This window comes from Dermacentor albipictus, chromosome 7 (genome assembly GCF_038994185.2).
Source record: "Dermacentor albipictus isolate Rhodes 1998 colony chromosome 7, USDA_Dalb.pri_finalv2, whole genome shotgun sequence".
Taxonomy (NCBI): Eukaryota; Metazoa; Arthropoda; class Arachnida; order Ixodida; family Ixodidae; genus Dermacentor; species Dermacentor albipictus.
The window spans coordinates 60,782,032-60,802,090 of record NC_091827.1 but is presented as its reverse complement, the minus strand read 5'-3'; the positions used below and the strand labels follow the sequence as shown (position 1 = coordinate 60,802,090).

Genomic DNA, 20,059 nt, shown 5'->3' with positions numbered 1-20,059 from the left:
TGCGATCCAACTTAAAATAGAGCATTGGGCTTCTTTGGTGCAGGACCGAGGAAGTGTGAGCTATTCGACAACATGCCAGTGCCTTGCCACACACATATGGAAGTCGGAAGGTTTGCAAACAAAGCTTTGCTTTCAAATCCACCTGCTCATGTAATACAAGCGCTGATTGAAAGAACCATCACACAAAAATAATGGTGAAATCAATGGCCTGTGAAAAGTGTAATTTGTATATAGACACTGTTGACATAATAGGTGCCATACCGGTGCCATAATAGGTGCCATACCGGCCTCAAAATTGTACTGGACAGAGCAGTTTGTTTCCTATGTGAAGCTCGACCTCCCATTACATGCTGTGCAAATAACCAAGCTCAGTTTGTTTTGACGTGCTACACAACATTCAGTGTAATCTGTTTTTGATTCTAAAGAAGTGCCAAACACCACCTCTTTTTCAAGGACGTCATGGGAATATTTGGCGAGACCTTTTTCAGCCCCTCATAATGGAAGTGTTGTCAGCCAGCTTTGCTTGGATGCCTTTATAGATTTCTGCTCCTGATCATTGTGTGCTATCAAATTGCAGAAGTCTATGCAACTGGTGCAAGGCATTACGTGTTTCTATAGTCGGATACAACTTTAGGAGGCTGCGGAATCTGCACTTTAAGGCAGGTGAACACAAGCCTGCACCAATGGGCACGCACTCGAGACTGATATCGTGCCGCCAGACAGACTAATATTGCTCGTTGGAGAGGGACTATTTCTTTAGACGTGTAGGCAATCGGCTGCTGCGCTTTGGTCATCTGGGTGGGGCCTCTCCTGTCTTCTGAAGTTTTATCCGACTGTAAAGGATGCTGCTTTTCATACAACACAAAAGGACAAAGTGTACAATTATTTGGCCTATGAAATGGATACATCAGAAGTGTGCTATGCAAGGGCTTAAGATGTGTGAAATATGGTACATGCAATTATAAGACAATGTTAAAGAATATGTGGTATCGAACATGCATGTAATGGCACATTTGAATCGGGGAGTGTTGCAGTCATATGCACAGTCTATAGGTGATAGCATTATTAAGCTCCTGCTGTTTCCTTTCTTCATTGTGAATTGCACACACCGTTCATATTGTCACGTGGTGGTGACGTGAAGAACACAGTAGCAATACTGTGATAGACAAAACTAGCTTTTATTGGGCGAACCTGTGCCCACAAAACAGGCTACACTTATAGCACAACGATAGCGGCGAACACGGTCGGCGATTCGTCGAAAAATCTGATCAGCGGTTCAAGCGTGTCGGCTTTTATACACAATCGTCGAATGTTCCAGACTAATCGTTGGGACCCGCGTGCCTTCCATAAAGTTCTACATCTTTCGCGTCAGGCGAATAAATCAGATAACACAAGGTTCGGCAACAACAGACTGCGGATAGAAGCATCGATAACTTTCCAGAAACTTCGGATACATGCAAGCGCGTCCCGCGCTGTGCGATAAGATTTGTTAGGCGGTGAAACCTGGTCGCTCGATAAATATAAATACACGTGTCAATACCCCCCTCTTAAAAAGCATCGTCCCGATGCTACAAAGAGAGCGAAACACAAAGGGACACTTATTAAACATAAGTAACAAAACAACGAAAAGAAATAAAGTCCAAAGGTCAGTTACGCGAAGTCCCAAAGTTCGTCAACGCTGGTGGTACGGCTTGAGCCGCACAACGTGGACAATTTCAGGTCGTGAGCGGCGCCGCTGTGACAGCGAAATGCCGTCGGGCACGACCTCGTAGTCCAGTGCACCAATACGTCGGATGATCTTGTACGGTCCAAAATATCGACGCAAAAGCTTCTCGCTCAGTCCTCGTCGGCGTATAGGGGTCCAAACCCAAACACGGTCACCGGGCTGGTACTCGACAAAGCGTCGTCGGAGGTTGTAGTGTCGGCTGTCGGTCCTCTGCTGGTTCTTGATCCGCAGGCGGGCGAGCTGTCGGGCTTCTTCGGCGCGCTGGAGATAGCTAGCGACGTCGAGATTTTCCTCGTCAGTGACGTGGGGCAGCATGGCGTCGAGCGTCGTCGTCGGATTCCTGCCGTAAACCAGCTTAAACGGCGTGATCTGTGTTGTTTCTTGCACCGCCGTGTTGTAAGCGAATGTTACGTATGGCAGGATGGCATCCCACGTCTTGTGTTCGACGTCGACGTACATCGCTAGCATGTCGGCGAGGGTCTTATTCAGCCGCTATGTAAGACCATTCGTCTGCGGGTGGTAGGCCGTTGTCCTCCTGTGCCTTGTCTGACTGTAGTTCAGAATGGCTTGAGTGAGCTCCGCTGTAAAGGCCGTTCCTCTGTCGGTGATGAGGACTTCTGGGGCGCCATGTCGCAGCAGGATGTTTTCGACAAAGAATTTCGCCACTTCGGCTGCGCTACCTTTCGGCAGTGCTTTAGTTTCAGCGAAGCGGGTGAGGTAGTCCGTCGCCACGACGATCCACTTATTTCCGGTTGTTGACGTCGGAAAGGGTCCCAGCAAGTCCATCCCGATCTGCTGGAATGGTCGGCTAGGAGGCTTGATTGGCTGTAGTAATCCGGCTGGCCTTGTCGGCGGCGTCTTGCGTCGCTGACAGTCGCGGCATGTCTTGACGTAACGGGCGACATCGGCGGTTAGGCGCGGCCAGTAATACCTTTCTTGTATCCTCGATAGCGTCCGGGAGAAACCGAGGTGCCCAGTGGTCGGATCGTCATGTAGGGCGTGCAGTACTTCTGGACGTAGCGCCGACGGAACAAGAAGGTAGTTGGCGCGGACTGGTGAGAAGTTCTTCTTCACGAGTAGGTTGTTTTGAAGCGTGAACGATGATAATCCACGCTTAAATGCCCTTGGGACAACGTCGGTGTGCCCTTCCAAGTGCTCGATTAGGGCTTTTAGCTCCGAGTCACCTCGTTGCTGTTCGGCGAAGTCTTCCGCGCTTATTATTCCAAGGAAGGCGTCGTCATCCTCGTCATCTTGCGGCGGCGGGTCAATGGGGGCGCGGGCTAGGCAATCGGCATCTGAGCGTTTTCTTCCGGACTTGTAGGTTACAGTGATGTCGTATTCTTGTAGCCTGAGGCTCCACCGTGCCAGCCGTCCTGAAGGGTCTTTTAGGTTGGCTAGCCAACACAACGCGTGATGATCGCTGACTACCTTGAATGGCCTGCCATATAGGTAAGGGCGAAATTTCGCTGTGGCCCAAACGATGGCGAGGCATTCCTTTTCGGTTGTAGAATAATTGCCTTCTGCTTTCGACAATGATCGGCTAGCGTAAGCTATCACGTGTTCATGTCCATCTTTTCTCTGGACTAGGACGGCACCGAGGCCTAGGCTACTGGCGTCAGTGTGTATTTCGGTATCGGCGTGCTCGTCGAAGTGCGCAAGTACGGGCGGCGACTGCATGCGTCGTTTGAGTTCTTTAAATGCGTCGACCTGTGGCGTTTCCCACTTGAACTCGACGTCATATTTAGTTAGCTGTGTCAGCGGCTCAGCGATGCGTGAAAAATCCTTGACAATTCGCCTGTAGTAGGCACACATGCCAAGAAATCTACCTACTGCCTTCTTGTCGGTGGGCTGCGGGAACTTTGCAATGGCAGCTGTTTTCTGCGGGTCGGGGCGCACTCCGGATTTGCTGATGACGTGGCCTAGGAATAGAAGCTCATCGTAAGCGAAGCGGCATTTTTCTGGCTTCAAAGTGAGCCCTGATGACTTGATGGCCTCTAGTACTGTGGCAAGCCGCCTAAGGTGATCGTCAAAACTTTCGGCGAATACAACGACGTCATCCAAGTAAACGAGACAGGTCTGCCACTTCAATCCTGCTAAAACCGTGTCCATCACGCGCTGGAACGTTGCAGGCGCCGAGCACAGTCCAAATGGCATAACCTTGAACTCGTAGAGGCCGTCTGGGGTGATGAAGGCGGTCTTTTCACGATCTCTTTCGTCGACTTCTATTTGCCAATAGCCAGACTTGAGGTCCGTCGAGGAGAAGTATTTAGCGTTGCAGAGCCGATCCAATGCGTCGTCTATCCGTGGGAGAGGGTATACGTCCTTCTTCGTGATCTTGTTCAGACGACGATAATCGACGCAGAAACGAAGGGTTCCGTCCTTTTTCTTCACCAGCACAACAGGAGATGCCCACGGGCTTTTCGACGGCTGGATGATGTCGTCGCGCAGCATTTCATCGACTTGTTATCTTATAGCTTCACGTTCTCGCGGGGAAACTCGGTAAGGGCTCTGGCGAAGTGGTCGAGCGTACTGCTCGGTGATTATGCGATGCTTGGCGACTGGTGTTTGTCGAATCCTCGATGACAAAGCCGGAGCAGACTTCTGAGCTGCTTTTGCTTAATCACGGGGAGACTTGGATTAATGTCGTAGTCTGGTTCGGCAACCATGGTCGTCGGGGTAGATGCGGCGGATTCCGAGAGGACAAACGCATTGCTGTTTTCCAGAATTTCCTCGATGTATGCGATCGTCGTGCCCTTGTTGATGTGCTTGAACTCCTGGCTGAAGTTTGTCAGCAACACTTTCGTGTTTCCTCCGTGCAGTCGAGCGATCCCTCTTGCGACGCAAATTTCACGGTCTAGCAGTAGACGTTGGTCGCCTTCGATGACACCTTCTACGTCAGCGGGTGTTACGGTGCCGACCGAAATAACAATGCTGGAGCGAGGCGGGATGCTCACTTGATCTTCGAGCACACTCAAGGCGTGGTGAGTACGAGGGTTCTCCGACGGTATCGCATGGTCTTCCGACAGAGATATTGACTTCGACTTCAGGTCGATGACTGCGCCGTGTTGGTTGAGGAAGTCCATGCCGAGAATGACGTCTCGTGAACACTGTTGGAGGATAACGAAGGTGACAGGGTAAGTCCGGTCGTGAATGGTAATTCTTGCCGTGCACAGTCCAGTCGGCGTTATGAGGTGTCCTCCGGCGGTACGAATTTGAGGGCCTTCCCACGTAGTCTTAACTTTCTTCAACTGGGCGGCGATGTGTCCACTCATGACGGAGTAATCAGCCCCTGTGTCGACTAAGGCAGTGACTGCGTGGCCGTCGAGAAGCACGTCGAGCTCGGTGGCTCTTTGTCTTGCATTACAGTTAGGTTTTGGCGTCGGATCACGACTGCGTCGCGTTGACTTGTGGCTGGTATGTGACGTCGTCAAGTCGTCTTTCGTCGTCGCATTCTTTCCTTCCAGACTTCGTCGGGACGGCGGCGTGTCGTTATGTCGTCGAGGTAGTTTCTTCGGCGTCTTCGTCGGCGGCGGAGGATCTTCGACAGTTCGACGGACAGCAACCGCACCTCCATCGGTTGCTGCTTTTAGTTTTCCGGATATGGGCTCGCTGACCGGCCCCGAGCTGGGCCAGTGTATGGTCGGCGCTGCGGCGACAGGTAGCGGCCTGGTGATGGTGAACGCGACGGTCGTCGACAGCTCCACTGAGTAGCCGCGAGGTAGTCAGCGATATCGCGAGGGCGTTCACCTTGCTGCAGGCGCGGAGCGTTGACGGCGAAACCTCGCAGTCCCATTTCCCGGTATGGACATCGTCGGTAGACGTGACCCGCTTCCCCGCAGTGGTAGCAGAGCGGGCGGTGGTCAGGAGCGCGCCAAACGTCGGTCTTCCTCGGGTAGCTCCGCTGGGCGACGGGTGGGCGCGCTGTCGGCGGCGGCGGCGGTGGTCGGCGGAATTGCGGCGTTACAGGGCCCTGGCGCGGTCGCTGAGGAGGGCCTTGACGGCGTACGACGGCGGCGTAGGTCATCGCTTCGGGTTGGGGTTGCGGTAATTGAGGTTGCACCTTCGGAACTCCAAGCGACCGCTGAACCTCATCTTTGACGATGTCAGCGATCGAGGCCACTTGAGGCTGCGACGAAGGGAAGATCTTCTGAAGCTCCTCTCGTACGACTGCCCTGATAGCCTCGCGCAGGTCTTCGGAGGCCAGTGATTGAACTCCGGCATAGTTTGTAGCGTTGGTGCGGCGGTCGAATTGCCGGTTTCGCATCTCGAGTGTCTTCTCGGTGCTAGTGGCCTCGCGAAGAAACTCGTCGACAGTCTTCGGTGGGTTTCGTACCATACCGGCGAAAAGTTCCTCCTTAACACCATGCATTAGTAGCCGGACTTTCTTTTCCTCGGACATTTCCGGGTCGGCGTGGTGGAATAGGCGGCGCATTTCTTCTGTAAAAATCGTGGTGGTCTCGTTGGGCAGCCGCACTCGGGTTTCCAGTAGTGCTTGGGCTCGTTCTCGTCGTACGACGCTTGTGAATGTCTGCAGGAAGCCGCTCCGGAAAAGGTCCCAGGTCGTTAACGTGGCTTCTCTGTTCTCGAACCACGTCCTGGCAGCGTCTTCCAATGCGAAGAAGACATGTCGCAGTTTGTCGTCGCTGTTCCAGCTGTTAAATGCAGCGACCCTCTCGTACGTCTCGAGGCAGGTTTCCGGGTCCTCGAATGTTGAACCGCGGAACGTGGGGGGCTCCCTGGGCTGCTGCAGCACGACGGGGGATGCTGGTGCTGCCATTGGGGTGGACTTGGTGGGAATCTTTCTGGTCGTCTCGGGCAAAAGTCCGTGCTCCGGGGGCAGTTGTTGAAGACGGCGGCTTGCTCGATGGTCCGGGACTGCGTTGGTGTTGTCTTTGCGTTCCGGGCTTGGATCACGGCTTGTCGGGGGCGTCCGGTACATGGACCAAAAGCACCTCCACCAGATGTCACGTGGTGGTGACGTGAAGAACACAGTAGCAATACTGTGATAGACAAAACTAGCTTTTATTGGGCGAACCTGTGCCCACAAAACAGGCTACACTTATAGCACAACGATAGCGGCGAACACGGTCGGCGATTCGTCGAAAAATCTGATCAGCGGTTCAAGCGCGTCGGCTTTTATACACAATCGTCGAATGTTCCAGACTAATCGTTGGGACCCGCGTGCCTTCCATAAAGTTCTACATCTTTCGCGTCAGGCGAATAAATCAGATAACACAAGGTTCGGCAACAACAGACTGCGGATAGAAGCATCGATAACTTTCCAGAAACTTCGGATACATGCAAGCGCGTCCCGCGCTGTGCGATAAGATTTGTTAGGCGGTGAAACCTGGTCACCCGATAAATATAAATACACGTTTCAATATTGTGGCTAATGAACACGCACTGTATTCTTGCACCTAGAAAGAACAAACAGCATGATGACGTGTTAGCTGCATTAGTGTATTTTTTATTTACATGGTCCAAGAGTGGCACAGGTTGTCTTACGTTTTTGCCTATTTTGAAGGGACACAAAGTGCATGTAATAAGTCTCCTAATATGCACAGCACAATGTTTACTGCAATAATTTTATTCATGTTCTTGAATAATAAACAAAATATTAAACTGAAAGCTCCTTTATAAGGTGCCTTCTGTGGGCTCGACAGGAGAGCAGTGAAAGCACCGATACTACTGTTGCGGAGCAGCCCTCTGGACCTTTGCCGCACTCTCAAGAGCACGTGCCTGGCGCTCGCCTACTGCCACCAGGCGGTTGAGTGGCTCCAGCAGCAGAATGTTTTGCTGCAAAAAAGTGTATTGGAATGAATCGGCCACGTACAAACCATTATTTTCAAAGAAAAATGCTCGTTGCACTATTAGTACTAAGTGCCCTTAAATGTGGAAGCCTCTAGTGTAGTATGCTTAGTAAAACAATGCGTTGGGACAACATTGCTTTATTTTTCAAAACTGGGGTTTTCTTTTTCAGAGCCAATTGTCATGTTGATTAGTGTGCCAGCAGCTGAGGTGGCCCTGCACCTTCACGAGTCTCTACTGTCAGCACCACAAACCTATTTTTGTTCGCTCCAAAACAAATGCCTCACCCTACGATCCCGTCTTATACGAGCTGATTGCATCCTATGCCTACAAACATCATATTCTTGTCCCATTACGCAATTTTCTACCATCCTTGGCTGTAGTTCTCTCTCCTTGACATTCATTCTGTAATGCTTATGTAATCACCTGATATGAATTGGCAACAAGTGATCGAATACGTGCATGGCCTGCCTGCCGATTCCTTTCTTTTTTAATCTCAACTAGCATATCAGTTGCCACGGTTTACTACGCCACTGTCTTCCTGCCTTAATGCTATCTGCAACAATTTTTGTTACTTCGCTTTCTACACAGTCCTTGACATCTCAAGTTTCTTTGTTAACCTCCAGGTTTATGTCCCATATTGCATAACCGGTGGAATGCAATGATTCTAGACTGTTTTCAAGGATATCGGTAACGTGGCGATCACGATTCGGTAATGCCTTCCATGTGCTGTTTAACCCATGAAATTTTTGTATAAGTTTCCTGCTTTATATCAGTACTTGCTATTGATATTTCACTTGGATAAAGATACTCTTCCATAAATTTTCTAGCTTAATGTCACTCATGAATTTCTGTTGCCTCACCAAGTTAGTGAAGGTTACCTTCATCTATTCCATATTTTCGCGGGCCCACTTGCACGTAAAAGCACGAACACTCATTGGTTCTCACTGCCTTCTTTAAACTGCTGGACATTCAGTTCGTTACTACGAAAGTGACTTAATCCGTGCACTATTATTATGCTAAATATGAAACAGTAGAAATATACTTATCTGCAGTTTGTCGAAGTCTCCTTCACTGTGTTGGTAGCGAGATCCATCGTCGGTACCACCTCGTCGCATCGTAGCTATATAGGATGTCTACCTTTTGCCCACACTATGTAATGTTCGTGACGCTCGCAGTCACGCAGAGTGGAGGAACTCAGCGCACTCGCAGAAGCAGCACCGAACAAGTTGTTTCTTCAGCACTTCGCCGTGAACAGTAGGTGCGCGTTGCGATCTGTAAAATCGCCGAAGCTATTGGCAGTCTTACCGGGTGCACGGGAAGATTGCCCACGGAGGAACAGAACTATCCAAGAAATAGTGGCCTTCGTCGAGCCTGATCACTACGTCGCGCACTGCAAGCTCGTTGTACGGGTTTGTTTACACTGGGCCTCTCTGATGCTTAGCCGCCATGCTTGCCCGGTGAATGGATGTGACATGATGTGATGACGCCACTACAGCGCTCCCTCGTGGTATAATGCGAAGCGTACTAAATTACAAATTAGTCTAAGACGCATTCAGTGCACATCTCGTAAGCTTCAAAATGCTTCTAAACCACGTTAAAGTAACTAATAATATTGTACTAAATGCATTTGTTTTACAACTTGCTTCTGCATGTAATGCACTCGGTGGAACGACAAACAAGTGAAAGATGGCACGACCATGCACCGCCGGTATGATCACGTGAGCCCCAGTTTGTCGACCGCCCAGAAGGCAACGCCCAAGGAATGATAGCCAGCCAGAGTGAATCTAGATAAACCAATGAAACTGGAGGCTTGTCGAACGATAAACTGTGTCTCGGTACCATTCGTGCTTTCATCTTGGGGTGTCGCCAGAGCTCGTGAAGATCCCGAGTTTCGCCAAACTCGACGCATCCTGCATAGCACCCCAGGTTAAAAATAATAACATGCCCAGCAACTAACTTTAGTACGTGTAATAAGGCGTAAAGGGGATCACGGTCAATTCTGAGTGTTTATGCCTCGATTTTACACTGACCCTCAGCTTAATGTCTCGTCACTTCTAGCGCGGTTTCCATACCTCAAAGTCCCTGATGGGCCGCAGTTTCCGGGCTTCAGCAGCAAGCACTTCCGTTGCGATGCCGAGCACACTGAGAACGGACCACACAGTTGACAGCCTGTCCATGCCATGCCAAAGCCAGCTGAAGCTGAACCCAAACGCCGCGCCCAGTAATATCCAGGTTGCCCCTCTTCTATCACCAACCAGGGGATCGTAGATATATCTGCAAAAAAGGTGTCTTCATAGTAAGACAGTACAGATAGAGAGAGAGAGAGAGAACGTGATGATGAAAAGTCAATATTTTCTGCAATTCTTTGGGGAGGACGACACAGTGCTTTCGAGAAGGGGAGGGTAATACAGGGAAAAATAAGAGCCCTTGGCTTTCAGTGGCGACCAGGCGGCACATTAACAAGTTACTCAACAGTCCCGTGTGCTGCAGGAACGCGAGAATGCGCTTGAAGGTGGAGCCGTGGTGCCGGTCGGGGAACAGCAGTTGCAATGCCGAGACCACAGTGAGTTCCAGGTGATTAAATGACGCGTAGAGAGAAGCCCTCTCTTTGTAGAAAGTGCGGCGAAAAACAAAGATGCTGGATTGTTTCAGCTAAAATCCCTTTAGTTTCAATCTCCCCACGCGCTGAGCGGCCTCGTATGGAGCCTTTGCTGCACCTCTGGGAGCAGCTGGTCCGGAGGCGCCACACAACAGACTTCTCTCGCCTTGTGAGGAGGCGATCAGGAAGGGGACGGGGGAACGGGGGAGCGGGGGAGGGTTTTCCACTGCCTACGCGCCGATCGAACTGGAGCGCCGTAAGGTGCCACTGCAACGTGTGCCTTGCATAGTCGAAGAAGGTTACAGCGGTGCTCACAGGTGCAGTGGCATGGTGTGCTGTCTTTACCAGGGATTAAGCCTTGCCGTTATCCTAGGTGCAGACGTGCGAGGAGAGCCACTGTAGCGACAGTCTGAAGCCCCTCTAAACAAGGTCGCGAAACAAGTTTCTGCCAGCAGGGCGACGGCAAGGCCAGCAGTTCCCTGTCGTTGAAAAGCTATGAACGGCGGTCGTGAGTCGGTAACGATGACGACCGGCGAATCAGGGGTGCTCCGCCAGCAGGTCCACTGCCAGATGCAGGCCAACCCCCTCAGCAGCGGCGGAGCTTGCCGGTAAAGGCGGCTGGCACACTCTGGAGTGCTCCAAGACAAGGGTAACACAAGCTGCGGTGGCAGATCTGGAGTCGGGATGGACGGCGCCATCCGTATAGATGTAGAGATATCCATCCAGCTGGCCCTGGAACGTCAACACCTGGTACAGGGAACAGGATGGGGCTGCCTTCTTCGTGAGGCCATACAGCGTAGTAGGCACCTCCGGTGCCTGATGGTGCGGAGGAGGTGGCGGGAAGGCTAGCGTGGGAGGATGGCCGGAGACCGCGTGGCACAACTGACACAGTATTTCCATGTGCAAGTAAAGTCGCCTCCGCAACCTTGAGAGCAGAGCCGCGCTATCCGCGGTGTGATGTTGCCTGTCAACGTGATGGAGGTCACGATGTAGGAGCAGCAAGGACAGCGGCGAAGTCACTGTCGCGACGAGGATGCCAGCGATGCACGAGGCCTCCGGCAAGCCCAAGAATAATCTGGATGGTTTTCCCGTGCTGTAGCGCCAGGAGGTACATGCGAGCCCATGGAAGGACCACGCGGTAATCTTGCACGGTTGTCGCAATGCGTACAGCCTTCTAATGCCGAAAGGGCAATTCACCATGTAGCTCCTCGGTGTTGTAAGATGTTTGAAATTGACTTAGGTCAGTGGCTGACTGCGAACGTGATGGGCAGACAGGGGTATGAGCAATGCTGCCGCCCACCTTCCTATCCTTTATTACCTTCAATACAATAGCAATCGTACGGACGCTCGAGGGGTACTCGTGGGGTAACCGTTGCCAACACTGCCGTCGTGCTGTCACGCTATCGTCGTGTATGCGTGAACTGCGCCTGGAGGATTAGAAAGTCTCCGCGTTTGGCTGCAAAAGTGACGAACTCAATGGTATGCACCGTCACTCTGCTTGGTCTACACTGCGAGGGAGCTAGAGCAGCGTTCTGCTTTATGCTGCTGGCGGGAGCTTTGCGCACACACGCTGCATCGCTCCTGCTGACTAGCTGCATGCTTACCACACCGTGGTGCTTGCACTGGTATAAGAAAAAATCAAGCTAAATATTTCTTATCCATCGGGTGGCGACAAACGACGACAGCTGTTCTTCGGTCACACGTCGGGCCCCATCGAGGTGCAATGTCTGCAAGGCCACAATTTCTTGCCTTCATGCTCACCCCTGGGTAGCGTAGCATATTGGGCGCGCATTTGATTCATCTTCCTCTGCTTGATCTTTTCTCTGCGCTTGTCTCTCTCTTAGGGGCTGTGTTATCATACGGTCCAGAAAGCCAAGCTGTGCAACTAGGCGTCTTTATCGGCTACTTCAGTGTTGTGGAATGCACACGCGCCTTTACAAAGTTCACCCTGGCCTTGTATTTTTGATTTTACTGCAATGGGAAAGTGTATTGCATATTTGTTTGCTTAGAAGCTCGTAGAGATAGGCAACCCTTCGCTGCCATTTTATTTCAGGCTGCAGTGGTACTCAACATATCTCATATTTGTGACAAACCAACTACATACTCCTGCACTTTGACGACCAGCACGTATCCTTTTTCGACACTTGCGTTTCCCTATGCATTACGTGCCTCTTGCATAGAGATCGCGCGCACTTAAAATGAAGCTAAAGAAAAATATGAACTTGAGCTAAACTGAAATATTAGGCTTCTGTTATAACGAATCCCTCATTCATATTGAGAACAGAGCTTCTATTCAGCGAGAAATATGATGAAACCAAGAATATTGGAGCGGCGCTACCTGCAGTAGACTATAGTGGTCCTCATGTTACGCCAGCACTGGCTGATTCCCAGAAAGTGGCATAAAGGGAGGTTAAGTGGAGATTACGTTAACTGTTTTCTTACGGTGTGGGTGGTTCAAATTGAAAAGCAGCAACGGGAACTTTGGCACCAATTTTGTACGCAGCAAAGGGATTCATTGGCACACAGAAAACGATGAGCGAATAATGCGCCGATCAGACTCGGCTTAATGTTGTTATTTAGCGCTGCTTTAACACTGCACGCCTCGTAAACGTTCCTTTAACTCGATGATAAGTTTCAATAATGACGCTCTCTGGATTCCACTCCACCCCGCAGCTCCTACTTGTATCACTCGTTTACTTCAATCTGTAGCCCAAGCTAAAGCTTAAAATATTTTTTCTCCTAGTCGCCTACGTCGCCTGCTTGCTGGAGAGCAAATTAGATTGCGTCGTTATAGAATTCGATGCTCTCTCCTCGAAAGTGTTCTTTTTGCTATCTTTAAGCCAGGACTGGAGCATAATTTAAGTAGGCCGTCCGCCAAAGAGTGCAAAATGACGGTCTGTGGCGATATTGATACACCTTCGTTGTCTGCATTTAATGCTCATTCAATAACGAAGTGATCGGTATTTAGATTATTCAAGCAACTTTCAAAGGCCCACAGAAAGCTGTTGCAAGCACGTAAAACATCATTCAGCTTGCCGAATGTTACTTAGGATGATCTCAACTACAAGGGCGCCAAATACGTTTCGCAGGCTTTTCGCCCCGGTGGCATAAGTCTAGGGTTCAGTGACTTCGCTGTTTTACGATTCTTTGTTTGCTGTTTTGACTTACCTTTTGATCCAGAGGTGCATGCCACGGTCGAAGTATCTGAGCGTAAAAGAATGCAAGGAAAGATAAATATAATTTTATATATGCAATGACGTGAGAATATATTTGGACAACTTGCTTTAAAGTTAACCAATATATATATGCAATTACGAATGCACCGGAGTCCCCAGCCTCTTTGTCGAACTCGCCTTCATTGACCTTATGGTTGCTTTATCCTGCAGGCTGAACAATTCTGCCAGCGATTCTGCTTCTTTCTTCTCAATTTAGCTGGCAGGAAACACCGTGTGGCTTCCACACAAAACTCGTAAACATCTGCCTATGCTATCAGGCTTGCATCATTCTTTAGTCCATCTAGCCTATCTGCTGATATTTGATGAAAATTGTGCCATAGGCAGACATCCATCAGCGTTCTTTCACAAAAGTGTATGATAAAGAATTTATCTTGCAGCTCACATCTACACTGAACCCGGTACTAATGGTCAATACACTTTATGCCTACAGAGTTACACTACTCTGCGGCGCCTTTATGACGGTTTGAAGAAACCAATTCTTGTCGCAATGACTTGGTGCAATCTGCTGCTCTTGGGGTGGTGAAAGCAGTGGTAATGCTTATTCTACAAGTATCCTCTAAACGATGTCAAAACAACTTCCCTCCACGATACTCGCTGACATGTGAAATTCTAGCCCATTGAAATAAAAACACTGGACATGGAGCGCGCGCACAGTTTATTAGTTGTAGTAACCAATCGGGCAACTGTACACAGAAGCAGATGTCTGATGGGTTTCAAGAAGCCTGTAACAAACTCTGTAGCTAACATTCAGGTGGGTGAATGCAGCGTACATTTACTGTATTCTCTTTTTTTCTTTCTGTTGCTATTCCCCTCCACCAAAGCAGAGTAGCAAACCAACTGTCCCAGCGTCCTTGGCCAAGCGCAAGTACAGCGTCGGGACCATCGGCCGCCCTTCAGTGGGACTGTCCCTCTTGGCCTCGCCAATACACTGCAGACTTATTTCTTATGATGTTGGCCTCGCATTGCGCTCATAAAGTGGCTACTACCTGCATGAATTAGGCTAGGATAAGCTACCCCAAGAATACAACCAGTGGATTAAAAGTACAAATCATATATCTTTGTTACGAGTTAATCCGTCAGCGCTAGCTACATATTGTGTATGGTATATGAAAGGCAGCACCTGTTTCATAGAGCAAAACAAACTGTCGGCCTGAAAAAGAAAATGTATAAGAAAGTCAAACTTGGGGTACAACTCATGCTTGATGATGTACTCATCTGGCAATTAAAATTAGGGCGGGCTTTTTCTACGCGAGAATAAATTTGACCTGAATGATGGAGGAGGAGCTTTGTTTAGTAGCGCGCATATCTCGCCTGATCGTCGACGCTGGTGCATATTTTCCTCCTCATCTTCCTTCTCCACCGTTTTCTCTTTCCCCTTCCCTTTCTTCGATGCCGAGTAACAAGCCAGATCTGAGTGCATAGGACAGTTAAGAATAAGAAAGGCTTTTATCACTCGGCTTTAATCTGAGAAAACTCATGGTCTCCGCTCCCTGCCTTTCCCTTTTTCTCTGTAGTCTCTTCGAAAGAGTGGCTATTTCTGATAAAGCTGGTCGACACACTTACCTCCAAAACTGCGAGCACCGAGTTAGCCTAGCGATGCACTTGGAGTGCGGCGGGAGCACAATTCCCTCGGCGCGCGCCAGGGCACCAGCGAAGCCGTAGCAGAACACGTAGCGCAGGTAGAAGAAGAAGTTGAGAGCCAAGCCGTATCCCAGAAGGCTGGTTGTGTCCAGATCCGCGACGGTCCAGAGAAGTTTCGACATCGCCGAACTGCATGCACAATCCAATAAGGAGAATTGGACAGATCGCACCAAAACAAAGGGAAGTTGGCGTCTAGCGACAACATCGCTTACAGGAATAAGTTAAACGCACGGATAATGCGCTTGTGATAGAGGGAGCACAGGAAGCATACGGGAATATCTTAATAAATAACTACAAAGACCTCATTGCCACTTTAATTCTTCATAAGAAAAGTAGAAATATACCTATGAAGAAAGGGGTCAGGCAAAGAGACAACTTCTCCAATGTTATGCACTGAATGCTTAGGAGTTTTCAAGCAATCAGACTGGGAAGGCTTATACCTGAGGACCAGCGGTGAACATCTCAGCAGCCTTTGGTTTGCAGATGATATTGCCTTGTTCAGTAACACTGGACATAAATTACAACATATGAGTGAGGACCTTAACCGAGAAAGTCTAAAATTAGGGTTGAAGATTGATATGCTGAAAACAAAAGTAATGTTTGATAGCCTGGCAAGAAAACAAGAATTTTTGTTCGCCAGTTTGCCTTTATAGAGCCTGTGCAGCATTGCGCTTATCAGTATAAGTTACTTAGAACAGAGGCTGATTATGAGAAGCACATCTTACAGAAGAATAAAAATAGGTTGGAGTGCACATGGCAGGTATCACCAAATACTGACTGGGCGTTTACCCCTCTGTCGAAGAGAAAAGTATACAATCATTGCCCTCTACCGGTGCTAGTATATGGGGGAGACACTTTGAGGTTAATAAAGAAGCACAAGAAAAAGTCAAGGATTGCGCAAATAGCGACGGAAAGAAAAATATCAGGCCTAAAGTTGGAAGACAGGAAGGTAGCTGCGTGGTTTATGGAGCAAACGGGCATAACCTATTTTCTAGTTGACATTCGGAGAAAAAAACATGGAGCTGGGCAGGCCATGTAATGCGAAGCGCAGACAACGGGTCGTCTATTAGCGTTGCAAAATGGGTGTTCAGAACGATTATAGAATGAGCGCAGTCGAAGGCGGCAGGAAATAAAGCGGGGCGTTGAAATTATGAAATTTGCGGGCGCAAATTGGAATAACCCAGCGCAAGAAATCAGCTCTCAATGCGAGATTGCATTGAGAGGACTTCGTCCTGCCGTGACCATAAAAATAGGCTGCTGCTGCTGATGATGATAATGATGATGATATAACTATAGTTAAATTTAAGAAATAGCAAAAGGATTCTGATGGTTTTGCAAGTTCGTTGTTCAGATATTTTGTTTAGCAAGGGGAGAAACAATCAGCAAAATACTGAAATTGATATGCATCGCTTTTTCTTTTTAAGCTAACGAACCTAATCACCTTGGACTGGTTACAGCTTCTCTTTTTTAGGTTAGGTTTACAAAAGCGCGAAGTTGGTCGTATGAATGCAACGAAAAACTTACGCATAGTGGCTCTTCGTCATAGCTAACTCATTCACTTGAGCCGTAAACAGCGATGAAAAACATTCGATGGAACTCGTCTCACGATGACGACGGTAATGTGGTCACCATTTAAGCAATTTTTGAACATTTCATTACCGCCAGACTTCTGTTGTTTCGGCTATATGCGACATACACTGTCTCCGATACCGTCCAAGTTTTCTAAGCCAATCGCTTGCGAAGATCGCTTATCAACATGACGTAAGATGGCGTTTTTTTTTTTGACGTCGAGACAGAGGCGATGATGGAATCATGAACAAAAAATATCATGGATGCATCGACGAAGGCGGTGTGATGGCGATGGCATGACACAATAAAACGTTGCAGTTTCGCCCGAAAGACGCGCACCATCAAACATGAACACATGTCACTCTATGATCCCGCAAACTCGCCGTCAGAACGCTGGAGTGAGGAAGCGCGGATGCAGCAGCGAGCGAATCGCCCTTCGTGTTGCGTCTTGCATCACCAGGATTCAAGCCACGAAAACACAGCGCGCGGCCAACTGTGCCCCCGTCGCAGAAGTCTTTAAAGACACAGCGGCCCGGGCGGCGTGCGCGGCGGCTGCTGCTGATACTGATGATGAGGATGATGATAGACCTATAGTTACTTTTCAGAAATAGCAAAAATATTGTGATGCCTTCACGAGTTCGTACTTCAAATATTTTTTAACAAGGGATGAAACAACCAAGAAAACACTCAAAATGGCATGCATCACTCGTTCTTTTAAGCCAAGAAAATAGAATCGCCGACGGCGATAGCGACATCGACCGCATAAATGCGCATGGAGTGTCCATTTAGCTGCTATCGCAATCAAACAAGATTGTGAACTTAGAACGACGGTATGATGAAGACAGCAAGGAGACGACAGGATTAGGGCAACGGCATGACGATGAGTGTATGATGACGATGTGGTGAGGACGACGGTATCACGAACACTGTATGATGACTATGGCGTTAACACGAAGGTATGACGCCAACCGAATTGAAGCTGGAATGACGACAGTGGAACGATCGCGATGGCATGATGACGAAGACATGACAACGAATACATACGGTGACTTTCTGACAAGAATACAGTGGTGACATAATGACCATCGAATGACCATTGAATGACAGTACAATTACTGTAAATTGCGAAGCAGGAATGCCGTGGATGGAAGGATGAAGGAATGACGACCATGAGATGACGCTTCTAGAGGGATTACAATGACAAGAGCTACAGTTTGACGGCGATGGCATGACCGCACTGGTGAGATCGCGACTATGTGAAAACGATGGCTGGAGGACGAAGGCCTGACTAGAGTAGGAAGACGAAGTTAGAAAGACTACATTGGAATGACCACGATGGCCTCTGAACGACGGTAGGGCAATGAATGTTCGACCACTGCGTGACGAGGACACAATGATGACGATGGCGTGACAATGGTTTGAGGACATTGGAATGAAGATAAGATTATTACGACGATGCCGTGACAATGACAGTATAACGACAGCTTATGGTGATGATGGCATCACAACGAAGGAATGAGGAAAACTGGATGAGGTAGATGGAGTGACGACAATGGAATGACCCCGGCGACCTTTGGCATGACGGCACGATAACGATTACATTACGAATGTGTGACGACGATGGTGTGAAAACGATGCCATGATGAGCCTCGGGTGACAAAGCTGGAATGACGACAAAGCAACGATGACTATCGCACCACAAACAGTAGCGCATACCAAGTGGCCCCTGCCATTAGACAACTTGAGCCACTGAATTAGTGAAAAATGCTTGACAACGGCATGGTGAGCACCGGTGATGAAGCTTGATTGACGAGGATGAAACCACCTTGACATAACGACCACGAGCACATACCTAATGGCCCGAGCTAGCGAACAGCTTGTACCACTAAGTAAACGTAAGAGGCTGGCTGGGCGGACGGACGGACGGAGGGACGACAGACAGACAGACAGACAGACAGACAGACAGACAGACAGACAGACAGACAGACAGACAGACAGACAGACAGACAGACAGACAGACAGACAGACAGACAGATAGATAGATAGATAGATAGATAGATAGATAGATAGATAGATAGACAGACAGACAGATAGATAGATAGATAGACAGACAGACAGACAGATAGATAGATAGATAGATAGATAGATAGATAGATAGATAGATAGATAGATAGACAGACAGACAGACAGACAGACAGACAGACAGATAGATAGATAGATAGATAGATAGATAGATAGATAGATAGATAGATAGATAGATAGATAGATAGATAGATAGATAGATAGATAGATAGATAGATAGATAGATAGATAGATAGGCAGATGGATGGATAGACGGACGGATAGAGGGGCGGACGGATAGATGGACGGATAGGTGGAGAGATAGATAGACAGATAGATAGAGAGACAGACAGACAGACAGACAGACAGATAGACAGATAGATAGATAGATAGATAGATAGATAGATAGATAGATAGATAGATAGATAGATAGATAGATAGATAGATAGATAGATAGATAGATAGATAGATAGGTCTGCAGACAGGCTCAAAGTGGCCTTGTAGGCAAACAATGGCATTCGCATTAAAACGCACAGAAATGAACAAACCAGAAAAAAGTTGCCAGTTCATCCAGTTCCGCGCTGCGTAAGCTTGAAACTAAATTGAATCAATTGGGGAAAATTTCAACACTGTTAGAAATAAATTTTGCTTTGCAGCGTGACAAAGCCACCAAGCTATTACTTCCACATTCCCCGTGTAGATAGTCTAAGACCTCTTCATTTTGACAGCTCTGAAAGATCAGCTACACTCTCCCAATACCTGTAAGGCGTCTAATCATTACGCTTCCCGTGATGCTAGCTTCATTGATAGCCTTCAGAGCGTCGTCGCACCAGCGAATCGTACAGGAGCTTAACTACGCAGCACAGTCCCAGGAAACGACAGACAGCAAATCGGCCTCGCATTTCATGACAAAGGCAGAGAGACTGTATTTTGTAGTACACGAAGAAAGCATTTAACGCTTTACTAGTGTATTGGAAAATGCAGTCTTGAACTTGTTCATGCACTTAGAAAAGTGGACGCTTGCATTTACTATGCATAATTCTGCTTCACGCATCTAAGCAGCGTGAAACTGAGCGCGGCAGCTAGAATTCGCTAAAGCTACGGTCACGACCCTTTGTTGTCGTCAGTGTTTATGCCAGAAATGTCTGGCTCAGCGCTAACAAACGCAGATGAGATACTACACTGCAACAACTAATTCTTTTGCCGAAACACCTTTTGCGATACATAGCATCTGTAGAGTAGACGGACATGACCTGTAGAAGTAGTGGGTGAAGGACTCCACAAGTACGAAATGGACTCCACTCCGAGCCAACGTTCCCAGGATTGCCATTACCTCCGCCGGCGTGCACTTCGTTCTCGGTTTGTCCACCTGCGAAACTCTTGAATGTTTTTAATCCAACCTGGACATGCGCAGTA

The 20,059-nt window shown here is 48.6% G+C and overlaps 1 protein-coding gene and 1 long non-coding RNA gene across 2 annotated transcripts in view; one reads left to right on the top strand and one right to left on the bottom strand.

The window, feature by feature from the left end:
* The window catches only part of LOC139048003 (uncharacterized), a 126,487-nt gene that overhangs the window by 68,938 nt on the left and 37,490 nt on the right, over positions 1–20,059 (top strand). The gene's annotated exons all lie outside the window — the stretch shown is intronic.
* LOC135904777 (protein-cysteine N-palmitoyltransferase HHAT-like) overlaps positions 1–20,059 on the bottom strand; it is a 64,686-nt gene that overhangs the window by 12,996 nt on the left and 31,631 nt on the right. The window contains exons 7-10 of the mRNA XM_070522291.1: positions 19,897–20,012; positions 14,936–15,142; positions 13,305–13,340; positions 9,610–9,811 (exon numbers count right to left, since the gene is read on the bottom strand). Of these exons, the coding sequence (XP_070378392.1) occupies positions 9,610–9,811; positions 13,305–13,340; positions 14,936–15,142; positions 19,897–20,012 (561 nt within the window). The remainder of the gene's footprint in view (positions 1–9,609; positions 9,812–13,304; positions 13,341–14,935; positions 15,143–19,896; positions 20,013–20,059) is intronic.